This window comes from Copadichromis virginalis, linkage group LG19 (genome assembly GCF_057382275.1).
Source record: "Copadichromis virginalis isolate Kocher_CV1m ecotype Utaka linkage group LG19, C_Virginalis_male_GT1.1, whole genome shotgun sequence".
Lineage (NCBI taxonomy): Eukaryota > Metazoa > Chordata > Actinopteri > Cichliformes > Cichlidae > Copadichromis > Copadichromis virginalis.
The window spans coordinates 12,245,986-12,260,360 of NC_140636.1; the positions used below are offsets into that span (position 1 = coordinate 12,245,986).

The window sequence follows — 14,375 nt, forward strand, 5'->3', positions numbered from 1 at the left end:
CCACTGAATTCCTTTAGGAAATAGTTGCATATAATCAGGCATAATAGGCCATGAAATAAAATTCAGATTGTCTCATTATATTTACTGTATTTCATGAAATTGTGTTACTAGTAATGCCTCTAAAACTATGCTTCTGTCTATCTGTCAATGTGTCTGTAATATAAGATAGTTATGTAATTTGTAATTTTTTCCCTTTCGTTTTGACTTTGTTTTTATTTCATCTTAGTTTCAGTTGGTTTGCTTTTTTCAGTCTGTTGTTTAAATGTTTTAGTTTATTTTTTTATTAGTTTCGTCTTAGTTTTATATTTTATATTTTATAATATAACTGAATACTAAAACTACGGTTATTTGTTCTATATATTACTTTAGTTTTCAAAGTTCAAGTTTATTTTTTCCTATTTTTTTTATTTGCGCTATTTAAATAAGAGTTTTGAATAAGAGACAACAGAACAATACAAAGTTTGACTTGTGTATATTTAACCTATTTTCTACTCCCAGACATCACGTTTTTCATACTATGAAGAAAAAAAGTGACATCAGCCTCTTTTTATAAACCGTTTTCCCGACTGTCAATGTCGCCGTTTGATTGGTCGTTGCGTCCTTCACTAACACGTTAGCCCCGCCCACCTCTGTCTTGACAGCGAACACAAAAAGGACATGTAGCCCAGCCTTTTCAAAGGACTGTTAGCTACTTAGCTACCTAATTAGCTACCTCGTTGAGCTTCAAAATTCATTGTCCTCATAAATCATTTGGTTTCATTTGACCGAGCAGTCAGCCTATATGTAGCTAATTAGTCATTTCAATGGCGTTCAATGGCCACCAGCGAGACGACGATGATATTATTGACGAAAACGAAACGCCCTCGAAGCAGCCGCGGTCCGACAAGGAGATGCCCGTTCATTTCAGAAACGAGCCCAACAGTGAGAGTGCCACTACCGCAGGAAGGGCCACATCCGACCGGCGGACTTCCCAGTCGGCGACGAGGCATCGACACGACTCTGTGAAGAAAACGAGGCCGCGTATGTGTTAATGTTGGCAGCGTGGGCTTGGTGTATTTACTGGGAAAAGGGGGCTGCTGTATGTCTACAATAAAAAATAAAAAAAAAATCAGAGGCGTTCCCCATTAAAGACAGTCGCTGTTGATAATATAGGTTTGGCAAGAAAACCCCGCAGTTGGTCACATAAATTAAAAAAATGTATATTTGCACTGGCCTTCCACTGTACTTGGTTTATAGCAAATGTGTGACTAATTTGGCATCCGATGTATTTATTATTGGTGGGCTGTAGTGGCAGCACATAGCCAGAATCTTTTTTTTTTCCTTTTTGCAACAAGATGGCGTTAGCGGTACACACTGTACTGTTGCATCTATGGATGAAGCAGCTTTGCCATCATCTGGGTGAACGCTGAAAACTCAGCTTTATATGTGCCAATTACCATAAATATTTTATATTTGTAGATGTATGTATTTTTCATCAATGTGCAAAATATTTTTATTTACAAAAACGAGGGTGAACATCAGTTTTGCATGTGTTATCTCACATAATGTAGCATTCCCCTGGTTTGGGATGGACATCGGAGGCACTCTGGTGAAGCTCGTTTACTTTGAGCCCAAAGACATCACAGCGGAAGAGGAGCAAGAAGAGGTGGAGAATCTGAAGAGCATCCGGCGCTACCTGACCTCCAACACCGCCTATGGCAAGACTGGCATCAGGGACGTTCACCTGGAGCTGCAGGACCTGACGCTGTGCGGCAGGAAGGGCAACCTGCACTTTATTCGCTTTCCCACGCACGACCTCCCAGCCTTCCTGCAGATGGGCCGCGACAAGCACTTCTCCAGCCTTCACACCACCCTGTGCGCCACCGGAGGGGGGGCGTACAAGTTTGAGTCTGATTTCCGTATGGTGGGTCTGCTGTTGTGCTCTGTTTTGGGGGGTGGGGGGTTATCTTGTAGGGCGTTGGGTATAGATTGGAATAAAAGCTATTTGCCTTGGTCGATCAGGAGGGGTGGGGGGCAGGCAAATGAGATGAGCATAGAGACGGCGCAAACAATATCCATTGGAAACACTGGAGAGATTGGTGAGACCGAGAACATGCTACTTCTGCTGGGTGGGGCTGGCAGTCTAGGGTCAGTAAAGATCATGAGATGAGCCATGAATTGTAGCACTGTTTTTGGCTTCATCTAAGCACAAATGTGTTGGAAGTTGAGCAAACATGTACACACACACATACTCACTTTCCAATGAACTGATTTAATTGGACAAATTAAATTATTTTTATTATATTATAATAAAAATGCCTGCTCACTGATCTTTGTCCCTATCCCCTCCCCATCATCCACTTTCCTGCTTCTGTATTCTCCAGACCACATCACTTTTCTGATGTTATCTCTGCTCCTTCTCCCACTTCTTTTTTTTCCCTCTCTCCTTTCGGGGGAAAAACAAAGATGGCTGACCTGGAGCTTCACAAGCTGGATGAGCTGGACTGTTTGATTCGGGGGGTGCTGTACCTCGACTCGGTGATGTCTAGCGGTCCCTCAGAGTGTTACTACTTTGAAAATCCTGCAGACCCAGACCACTGTGTCCAGAAGCCATGTACACTGGAGAATCCTTATCCTCTGCTGCTGGTCAATATAGGGTCTGGGGTCAGTATCCTGGCAGTCTACTCTGAGAACAACTACAAACGAGTCACTGGGACCAGGTAATGATGAGCTGGATGGCAGATGAGATGCTTAACAGGTTCTGTGCTATTGGGAAGTGAGTAGGAGTGAAGTGGAAAATAGCATTCGCCTACATTTAGTAACCTTAAAGCGAACTTGTGTATTAAATGTAATTTGATAATCTTGGGTTACGTTTGGATATTACAGGTTAGGTGAAGTGCAACTTTTGAGGTCTAAAAGGCCATGACTAGCATGGGCACCGGCTGGGTTTTCCTACGTTTCATCCTTCTTTTTTTTTAGTTTCAGCCCTTGGTCCTAAGAGAGGAAGATGAATTAGAGAAGAGCATTGTGACACTAGCAAAGGGTAAACTACGTGACACCAGACTAATGTGATTCAGGAAGGTGCAGTCCAGTCGAGTCGGTGCCTTTGTGTGACGTTCCCGTTACCTTCCACTTTCATTACAAACTGCTTTCTTGACAAAAAATAATTCATTCGTTCTGGATTTAGTCCGTACATTTAAAATGGTCAATTATAGTCTCTTTTTTTTTTCTTTAGGTAGAGGGAGAAAAAAATCCTTTGTAGTCTGCCCTCTAGTTTGTTTTCACATGTGGTTTTTCTGTCTGCTGGCTTTGAAAGGGACTCATGAATGCTTGTTTCTTTCTCCACATAATGGCCCTCTGTCCTCTGTACTGGGAAAGAACTCATGTATTTGAATGAGCAGTCTCTAATGCATAGACGTGTCTTTCCCCTGTAATTTCAGAACCTAAACACTTTATTTTACTCTAAGATGTCTTGATTTACATACGCCTTACATGTCACTTTGCATGTGTTCACAGCCTTGGTGGTGGGACCTTCCTTGGCCTGTGTTGCCTGCTGACCGGCTGCTCTACATTTGAGGAAGCCTTAGAAATGGCTTCTCAGGGGGAGAGCACGCGTGTGGACAAGCTGGTGCGAGACATCTATGGAGGGGACTATGAGAGGTTTGGGCTGCCAGGCTGGGCTGTGGCCTCAAGGTGCGTTTTAAAGCTGCTGCCTTTGTTCATTCTTTATATCACAACCCTGTTTGTGATATGTTCCAGCATAAGTAGATGATTCAAGGAACCAGGACTGTGCTAAGTTTACTTAATTTTGAATCTCACAATTGAAATTTAGTAAAAAAGTAAGCTCTAAATTACAGATCCATCACTGCAGCTTTCAATGTTTAGCTATATCTGTCTTAAAAACGAATGTACTTTGACGTATTCTGTCCGCTTTGGTGTTGTTTATAAGATGTTCAGTATTGCTGTACGTCAAAGGCAGAATTATAATTGCTCAGCTTCTAAAATTGAGCGACCTTCCAAACATAAATCTTGCCTTGCTTTGGCAGTTTCGGCAACATGATGTCTAAAGATAAGAGGGAGTCTGTTTCTAAAGAGGACCTGGCCAGGGCAACACTGGTCACCATCACCAATAACATCGGCTCCATCACCAGAATGTGTGCTCTGAATGAGGTTAGTAGTGATGACAATGTAACAGCCACACCTTAAGTGTGCATTTGTTGCACTGTGAGTCTTAATGCCGCAATTGCAGATATATATGATGTAAAACTGTCAGGTGAGCCACCTAGATGGATGGAGGATGCTGTGTAGCCTCTAAATGATCAAATCAGCTACACTTACAGAGTATATATGCTACCATCTACCTCATTGTTCATTCAGAGACTGCAAGGAATTAGGATTTGTGTTCCCAGTTGCACAACTATAAAAAGGTTTGAGGAGGTTTTTTTGTCTTCCTCTGTTGAACAGTCTGCCCCCTGCAGTTCCTACTGTCTGTTTCCTCTTTGCGTTCAGCCTCTTTACGGTGCTGCCTTGTGCCGTCTTGATCAAGCAGCATTGTACAGGGCTATGAAGGCGTAGAGGAGGTAAACTGCATTGTGGATCTTCTTTCCTTGAGCTATGAATGAGTTACATTATTTCCCTTGTTTTTCTAGTGTGATATCAGTTATTCTAAAACTCTGGTGTCTCTCATCAGTTGTTTAGGCACTAATAGTTTACATTCCTATTCTTGTTTTTTTTTTTTTGTAAAGAACATCGAGACTGTGTTGTTTGTTGGGAACTTCCTAAGAGTGAACACCCTCTCTATGAAGCTGTTGGCTTATGCCATGGACTACTGGTCTAAAGGTCAGCTCAAGGCACTCTTCCTTCGCCATGAGGTTAGTAAGTTTACCCCTTACTCCCATCAAAGACCACATGTATAGTATCTTCTAACTTCTAACTGCCACCTTGTGCCATTTGTTGCTGTTTTTAGGGTTACTTTGGTGCAGTTGGAGCCCTGTTAGAGCTTCTGCATCCGTCCTAATCCACCCAAAGAAGTACCTGTCAATCTGCTGCAAAGACCATTAGCACTTTAGACTGTTACCAGTTAGTTCCAGTGTGAGATGTTATTCCAGCCACCAACCAGTTGCTGGTAAATCTTGTAAAGTTTGTTAAGTGGTGAAATTCACTTCTAGGTTTTTCTACACATCTGCTATTTTGGTCAGTAGATGAAATAAACCGGTTTCCTGCCATGAAGTTGTACACAGCAAAGCTGACAGTTATTGTATGCAGGACTCTGCAGAAATGAGCCACGTTTAGTCTGAAGCACCTCAAAGAAATTCACCGGGGTTGCCTGAAACACTTCATTTAAAAAGTACTTTTCAGCAGGCAGTCCTGTCATGTTGACTTTCTTTACCCCTCAGTGGGTATCAGGTTCTTGTCCAAATATTTGCTATCATTTTTAACTGTATGTTACCCAAGGTGGGACCAGGTGGATGGAAGAAGTAATGAAAGTATAATTCGTCAGTGTGATGTGGCTTAAATTTTAGAAAATGACTATAAAATCACCAACTTAATTTCAGACACAATGTATTTTAAATGCTTTCTCTGGCATTAGAAAAATTGAGCTTTTTTACAGTTTTGAATGGAAACAACTGCTGGTTATTCTTAGAAAAAGAAAGTATCAGCTTTACCTTAGGAGTTAGTAACTGCTCTCTAAAACTGTAATGTAATAAATGATGAATTCATAATGAATTGAGTTTAGTGTTTCTGTTATTAACCTGATGGAACTCCCATCCACCTGGTGGCCTTGATAAGCTTTAACACTGCAAAAAATTACAACCATTTACTTTTTGTTTTTTCTTTTCTGTCTGTTTTATTATGTAACATTTCAATGTCACTGTTGGATTTGAAATGAAAATATTTAACAGAAAAGAAAAATACATTTCAGGCCACTATTTTAAGCAGATCTGTTACTGTTATAGATTATATAACATTTCTATATGATTTCTGCCTCAGTGAAGAGTGATATAGCACTCTTAAAATGCTCTTCCCAGTTGAGATTTCAGTGCTGGTAATCAAAAACGGTGTTGTGTATTAGGATATCTGCACTGCTGGGTGTCAGCTGTTCTTGAACCAGTCTATTCCTACAGAGAAATCAGAGCAATTGATTAGACAAATATTGATGAATGAGCATGTGAAGTACAGGTAATAGTCGTGGCATCATTCACATAAATAAAACGGGCATTTTAAAGCAGAAACTTGATTGATTCCCAACAACAGAGGTGTTTAAACGCTGTGATCCCAGTTTAGGTTTTTCCTATTCAGTAAGCACTCAAATATTGAGTGAATGTACTACTTGCTGTGACGATCGTTCATTATTAAGGTTATATCAAAGTTGAACTGAGAAAACTGAAACACTGTTAGAATTTCATTATCCGTCCGGTTTTATTGTTTTCTGTTTAGTAACGAGTCCATCCATCGATTATGGGTCAATAAAATTAATCTAAGCAGTGAAGAGACGACTTGGTAAATAGCTGCAGACACGGTTTTTCAGGTGTCAGTTATTAGAGATCTATGAGCAAGTTGTAGATACACTAAGCTGATTTTAAATGAAGTGCCTCACATGTTTTTGTACCAAATACAGTACAGTATTCAGCCATGCGATTTTTAAAATTAAAACTTGTGTTTTTCAAGCTCTCTCTCCTTTTGCTTATACAAAGAAAACTTTGTACTTTTTTTGTAATAGAATAATGTCACGTTTCTTATTGAATTTCCCTAATTAAATACCAACTTGGCAAACTCTTCATGTTTCTAACTACACGTGGACATATCATTTGGGGATATTTAAATGACAAGTTGTTCGTTTTTAAAATTTATTTTTACTTGGAGATGGCTGAGTTTGTAGCTAAGCTAAAAGGTTCAACCAGCCACTTCAGAATAATGAAAATCAGGTTACTTTAAGGAAATTATGTGTTTACAGATTAGCTTGGCTACTAAACAGCTACTCTTTAAAATGGCACTTGTTATACTGCAGTATATTATGCTATAGTGTGTTGCACAGCTTAAAAACTAATGAGGTTGTGGGTAAATTTCATGCTTGGCCATAGCCAGGTTTTTGCTTTCTACTGTTCATGCTAAGCTAACAATAAGCTACATCTAGTTGCTCTATAAGCTAGTTGGTCTTCTAGCTGTTTCTGGGACTTTGCATAAGTTGCGTTTGTGGGACGTTTTGTTTTTCTATTACTTAACCTGACAAGTGCCAAATAGTGGGATACAATAAGTGTAGAAAATTTTAAAGAGTCACTGGCGTGGCACTAAGGAACAACTTCCCCTCAGGTAAGTGAATGCATGTTTTATAGCGCTGGGCAGATCGATCAAAAATATTGATAGAATCAATACCAGTGATCGCATTGGTATGGGATTGCTAATAAAAATGCACCTCAAACAAGCACTTTGAAAAATGTCTGAACATTTGTTGTCTTGACTGTCACGGCTATTTTATGTATATCTTATAGCACATTTAACCAACTTTCCAGGTCTCCAAAGATGCCAGGTTCAAAATACATGAAAAGCTGAAAGCTGTGTAAAAATAAAAAGAATCACAGTGATAAATTTGTGGTCATTAAAATGTGTCCAAAATGTGTGAATTTATGCTGATTCATCATATAAATCATGACTTACTAATCTCTACTACATACGCTGTTTTTAAAGGTTAAAACTATCGGTGGGGATCGAGACCAAAATTTCCAACAGAACAAATTCCAGTATTTTAGTGATTTACCACTGAAAATATTTAATACATAATTTATTTTGTTTATTTATTTATTTTTGTCTTGGCTGGTTTAAACCTACCAAAACGCACCCGCCTCCTTTAACTTGACAGAAATGTCTGTCTCATCTTGGTTGATATAAAATCTTAAAGTGTATCTTTATTCCATTTGGCACAGACAGTCTATGCAGTTTGGTCAGTTTCTTTTCAAGATATAATCGGAGGAGGATTTAATGTACCAAGTACTACTTGGCCAGCACTACTGGTAACATCAAGTGGATTGCAAAAACCATTAGCAGAGGCATTACAGCTGGAACTGTCGATGTGGTCGCACATTTTTAACCCCGGTTGTAAATCTGCAGCTGACACGTTGTGCGCTTTAACAGACACGTAGGCTCTGAGTGAAATTGGCGAAGTGATTTTTTTTCTTTTCTTTTTTTTTTTGAAGTTACGAAAGGCAAGACAGTCTGTTACAGAACCATCCATGAAAGAGTCTGTGTCTTTCCAGGGGAAAAAAAAATCCAGCCCCCTTCAGTCCCGTACCCTCCTCCTCCTCCTCCTCGGGTGAGGGCAGCTGCCAATTTACGGACAACAACGTTTGAAGAAGGTGGACCACTGCCCTACAAATGAAACCTGTGTCTGATGGAGGGGGCGATTTAGCACAAGAACTGGGATTTTATGCTTCCTCTGACTTTGGGTTCAGTTAATAAACTTCAGGACACATCTCCCTCTCTCCAATAGACCCGCTGTAACCTTTCCGCCGTGGCATTATAAGGTAAGACTACTTCATGATTAGTCAGATTATTTGATGCAATTTTTTACACAAGTCATAGTCTGGATTTAAAACAAAAACTATACTGTATTATTTGAAAGCCGTGAAGCTGCCTTACCGTCTGCGCCGTAGGTATGGTCTCCCAGTACGCAGAGTGGTAAAACAGGCTGTTTCTCTGAGCAGTTTTTTGGGATGCAGAATCAAACATGTGAGGAATGTTGCGACAGGAAAGACAAACAGTGACTTCGGAAAAATCCGTCTCTCCATTCACAAGAAACTTCCTGCGTGGTGTGAGGTGCTGATGTGGATCTGGATTTGAAGAACCATTTACTGAGATTTAAAAATAATAATAATAATAATAATACTGTAAATCCTTTTTATATTAAGATATTGATAAATTGATTTGTGCTCAGATGCTTTTAACAGCCAGTTAATCATCCAGATTAAATAGTCCAACTCCTTGCTTAGCACTTAGATGAACCAGAATGCCAACATACTTAAACTGCACTGTGTCAAAATGTCCAGGAAATGTTTAGCCACCACAGATTTCCATGTTGTGCTGCTTTATTGAAACGGGCTTATGGGTCAGTTTTGTCCTCCATCCATCCAACTCCTTGTGGCTCATCTGGACTATTCTTAGTATAAAGTTTCACAAAGTACCCCAAAAGTCAATAGCATGTTGCAAAAAGGCAGGGAAATCTTTTTTTTAGCCCATAGAGCTCAAAATGCTAGTTTATTTTCAGTCTGTGAAAGTACAGCACAGTACAGATTTCTGCAAGTATTTAGAGATTAAGAATGAGATATGTGTGGCTTTTGGTGGGAATGTGGGCATGATGTTGTGCAGGGTAAGACTTTATAATGGCCAAGAGTGTTGTGTATGTGGGTGAGTCAGAGCTGTGCTGATTTGGTGAACTGCTGCCCGGTTGATTTGAGCCTTTCACAAGACATGATCCATGAGCACATTGGTATGGAGAGTGGCTGCTTTGATGATAGAAATAGAAACATTAGGATGAGAAAATGGGTGATTGGATCAGAAACATCAGATTCAGACTTTGTATCGAGGTTCTTTTTTAACAAAGGCTACAGAAACCAGAAAATAACTAGTTATTGTTTGTACTCCACTAGTTCTTCAGGCTTTCTGGAGGTCTTCCACCCAGCTCAATGGATGAATCTATTTTGTGTCTATACATGACAGACAGTTTACCAAATAACTGGTTTTAAATGGTATCTTTAGATATTTTCTTGCTGTTGCAAAAACACATAATTTGTTTATTTCTCAAAGATGACACAGTTTGGCTGGCATAAAATAGTATCTTTGCACAGTCTGGGTACTTCCCAAATAGCTGTTGGCTGAAAACGTGGCATGGTGTGCAGTGTGTTCTTTAAAAAATTGAGGAAAGTGGAGGACAAACGCAAAAGTGGCCTAAAATAAAGCTATCTAGAGTAGATGACCAGTAGCTACGTTTTGCATCCTTAATCAATAACAGAAAAGGTTAAGGTATACCAAATTATACGAAAACTACACTGAAAATCAGAGACAAATCAGTAATATGAAGTCAGGAATCCAAGTTGGAAATGTTTGGTTCAAACCACTGTCAACATGTACAGAGGTGATCAGGAAAGAAGTACAACAGTGTTTTACAGCCATCTGTAAAACACAGTGGAGGCTCTGTCATGGTTTGGGGCTGGAATTCAGCCAGTGGAGTTGGAGGTCTCATCGAAACTGATGGAATTATAAACAGAAAAACATCATCAGATCTGATCTTCCATGTGGTAAAATCTGGAAAGCATCTGATTGGCAACTGCTTAATTTATCTCCATGACAATGATCCCAAAGACACTGTCAACCCACTAAAACATACCTGAATAGAAAAAGATTGGCTTCCCCCGAGTGCAGACCTCAGCGTTACTGAAGCAGTGTGGGATCATCTTTGACAGGGAACACAACAAAAGGCAGCCAACATCCAAAGTGCTTTGAATGGCCTTTGAGAAGCCCGGAGAACTATTCCTGGAGACTACTTAAGGAAAGCCTGTCTAAGAGAGTTCAGGCTAAGTTGTAGACAGACAAATATTGCTTTTCAGGCTTGTTATAATTGTACAAAGTCTTTGTTTGCCTTATATATTATGTTTGTATTTATCTTTACACAGCTTTTAATAAGTCCCAGCACCTAGTTCTCATTTTCCTTCAAAGACATAAAGAAATTAAGGGTGGCCTAATACCTTTGCATGGTTCTGTATCCTTGCTTCCATATGGGGATGATTCTATGTCACGTAACCTGGAGGTCATTATTTTTGTTGGGTGTCATGTCTGTCAATTATGATAACTCTATACTGACCAAAGTACTGCCTGACATCTGAAAACATGGTGATTTTTGCAATAGTAAAGGCAAAGACACACAGCGGGTTGTAAATGGTTTAAACTACTGACAAAAGTTAGCACATTTGAAATGGTGATAATAATAGGTCTTTACACACAAAAATTATGTGTATGTCTAAAAACAGGAAGCTGTCTGTAAACTCTGATGGATGTTTACAACAGAGTTAAAATGTTAGTGTTGGTCTGCCTCATATTTTAGCAAAACTTACCTTGTTTACAACCTTTACTCTATAATAATCTGCAAAAGAAACCCAAAAAAACGGGGAACAAAATACAATGAAGCAAATCATTTAATGCAAAATGCAAAAAGTAGTTCAAAAATGTATCCTATGTTGAAACTATGTGAAACTGTGTGATGCTAACTAAAGAAACTAACACGCTAACAATGAAGTTGATTAGAATCAGGCCAGTAAAATGGTTGGGGAGAGGGGGGGAAGCATTCCAGAGATCCTGAGTTCTCCAAAGTCATAGTCAGGATGGGAAAATGGTTCAAAAATATTTCTTAGCTTGAAATTACAGAGAATTTAGGGCTTCCTGTATACAACTGACATGGGCAAAAGATTCTCAGCTCTCATGTCTGCTCTATGATAAGAAAATGAAAATCTGTAAATAGTTGATACCACATCCTCTGGTGCTGAAGAGCATCTGGCTTGTTAGCACCTCATATTTCAAAAGCCAGCATCCATGAACCTTTAACAGTTCATTACCTCACAAGGCGTGAATAACTTGTGCATCTGTGAAGACATCATTAATGCTAAAGGACATATAATATAAACAAATACTTCCACCTAAATAGCATCCATTCCAAGGAAGGCCATGCTCAACCTATATGCACATATTATAACAGCATCATTCTGCAGTAAAGGAGACAATTATGTAGTCCAAGTTTGTCACCCACTAAAAATATTTAATGAAAATATGCAAAGAGTCAGTAACTCTTCTGGCTTTGATGTGTCTCATCAAACTCATTCATTGTAGCCAAACTCATGAATCAAACTCGTTCAGTCCTTCTTAGTTTCCAGCTTCCATCTGCTCAGCACACACATCCTTACAAGCCTCACTGGGTCTCACAGACCATAGTCAAGAAGCGAAACAACTTTCAAGTTGTGTGTCTGACAGAATAAGAAGACAAATTCTAAAACAACAAATGTCTGCAAGGAAGTGTGTAAACGTCAGTTTATTATTCTGTAAGGGAAACATTTGCAGCTATATGCTCTGCTAACTACCCGAATGTAAGGAAACAGTGTTTTCATTTGATTTTCTTCTTAAAAAATATTTTTGAGAACGATTCAAGACACAGAACACACAAATAAGCAGCTTCAGACGTGCTGGCTATGCCGTTAAAAGCCTCTTCTGACCAACTGTGAATGTGTGTGTCCTTCCATTCGGCGTGAAATTGGACTCAGACGATGTACTCAGCCTTAGATCATGTTTTGGAAAGGTTAACTTAAGTTTGTGGTTTCTGTACAAACACACCACACTGCTGCATTTGTGTCTCTGGAGGGACAGACGTCCACTCGCTGAAAGCTCAAAAGGAGCGTGGCTGTCAGGTTATCAATAGCAGGCCTATGCCGAAAAGAGCAGAATGAGGTTTTCTGAGAAAAATCAGACTTTTGGTATTTCATAGAAAAAAACATTTATTAATAATTTATGAATTATTAACCCAGAGTACTGTCTGTTCGGCATTGTGAAACATTAGCACGCACAAATTGAAAAAGGTTGAACAGAAAGCTACAAGGACACTTTAATTAATTTAATAGATATAAACATTCATGTGGCCTTTAAATTCAGCCAGATCATGGGGTCATTAAAGCCTGTGCTTTTTAAAAGATCTCCTCCCACCCCCACACACATCAGAATCAAGTATTAACCAGCTGGTTTGAATCAGACTGCTGGAGCAACTCTACACTCTTAACATCAATCCTTCCATGTGTTGAGCATATTTGAGGCGCTTTTTTCAGCAGCAGTTGCAGCTATTTAGAAAATACACTGAGGGCGAGCAGTTTGTGTGTTGTGCGCGATGTGCTGAAAATACTGTTGCAATTATTGTATTTGCGCCCCTTCTGATTTCCTAATTTTTTTGCATGTTTGTCAAACTTGCGCGTTTCAGCTCATCAAACAAATTTAATGTTAGACAGAAATAACCTGAGTAAATACAGAATATAGTTGTGAAAATCAGGATTTCATTTATTTTAAAGTTATTTAAAAGTTATATATATGACCTATGTGGCCCTATGCAAAAGGGGTAAATGACCATTAACCATAATAGCTTGTTGTGTCACTTTTTCCAGCAAGAAGTGCAATCATGCATTTCTTATATCTAGTCACGATCTTTTAAGTTGCTATGGGGGAATATTTGGTTTTCGAGCATGAACGGCCCGTGTAAGGTCACACAAGCTAGAATCTCAATCTGGTTTAATCTGGACTTTTCCAAAACCTTCATTTTGTTTTGTTTTTTGAGCCAATCAGAGGTGGACTTGCTGGTATCAAGTGTGCTTGAGCTTCAGGGCAGGAAGTCATTGCCAAAAATTCTCCTTCATTATTTTCTGTTTGACAGTAGAATTCATTGTCCCATCAATTACAGCAAGTCCACGTCCTGAAGCAACAGAGCAGCAAAGCAGCCCCAGACCATCACACTACCACCACCATGTTTGGCTGTTTTTATGAAATACTGCGTTCGTTTTATGTCAGATGTAGCAGGACTCAAACCTTCCAAAATGATCAACTTCTTTTTCATCAGTCCACAGAATACCTCCCCAAAAGTCTTTGAGATCATCAAGATGTTTTTTGGGGAAATGTGAGACGAGCCTTTGTGTTCTTTTTGGTCAGCAGTGGTTTTTGTATTGGACGCCATTTTCGCCCAGTTTCTTTCATATTGTTGAACCATGAGCACTGATCTTAACGGAGTAAAGGCCTGCAGTTCTTTAGATGTCGTTCTGGGTTCTTTTGTGAACTTCTCCTGAAAGAGTCGTTGATGTGCTTTTGGAGTAAAGTTGTAAGGCCAGCCACTCCTGGGGAGGTTCACCACTTTTCCAAGTTTTCTCAATTTGTAAATAAGGACTCTCACTGTGGTTTCTCAAAGGATTTGAAATTGTTTTGTAACCCTTTCCACTGATTAACAGATGTCAATGACTCGGTTTCTCAGCTGTTTCTTCAGTTCGTGGCATAATGTTTTGCTTTTTTTGAGATCTTTTAAGCTACATCACTTTGTCAGACAAGTTCTTTTCAGGGAGTTTTGGATTCATCAGGTCTGGTAAAGAGACCAGTGTGAGGATAGTGGTTACTCTCAGTTAAATCATGATTTAAAAAGGGGTGAAAATGTGAGAAATATGGAAAAAGAACTAAGAAATCCTGGAGAGGGTTAGTACTTTTTCATTACACTGCATTGGGGCACCCAGAGACTCTTCAAGGAATCAGGGTTAAAATTCTGGGGTCACCTTTTTATACCAGTCAATGAAACCATATTAGAGTGGGAGCTGATCTAACTAAGAAAGAGGGGTCGA

General features: G+C 39.4%; 2 protein-coding genes across 5 annotated transcripts in view; both read left to right on the plus strand.

The window, feature by feature from the left end:
• Positions 1 to 630: 630 nt before the first annotated feature.
• On the plus strand, positions 631 to 6,756 carry pank2 (pantothenate kinase 2). The gene is made up of 7 exons (XM_085441674.1): positions 631 to 1,020; positions 1,551 to 1,903; positions 2,446 to 2,699; positions 3,496 to 3,672; positions 4,026 to 4,149; positions 4,725 to 4,850; positions 4,946 to 6,756. The coding sequence occupies exons 1-7, from the start codon at positions 804 to 806 to the stop codon at positions 4,994 to 4,996; spliced, it is 1,302 nt and encodes a 433-aa protein (XP_085297800.1). The 5' UTR covers positions 631 to 803; the 3' UTR covers positions 4,997 to 6,756.
• A 1,415-nt stretch (positions 6,757 to 8,171) lies between these two features.
• The window catches only part of loxl3b (lysyl oxidase-like 3b), a 31,192-nt gene continuing 24,988 nt past the window's right edge, over positions 8,172 to 14,375 (plus strand). For 2 of the 4 annotated variants that reach the window (XM_085442611.1, XM_085442613.1), the window contains exon 1: positions 8,173 to 8,498. The gene's annotated coding sequence lies outside the window, so the exon portion shown is untranslated. Of the gene's footprint in view, positions 8,499 to 14,375 lie in introns of all 4 variants that reach the window. The other 2 variants (XM_085442612.1, XM_085442614.1) reach the window with 2 other exon arrangements.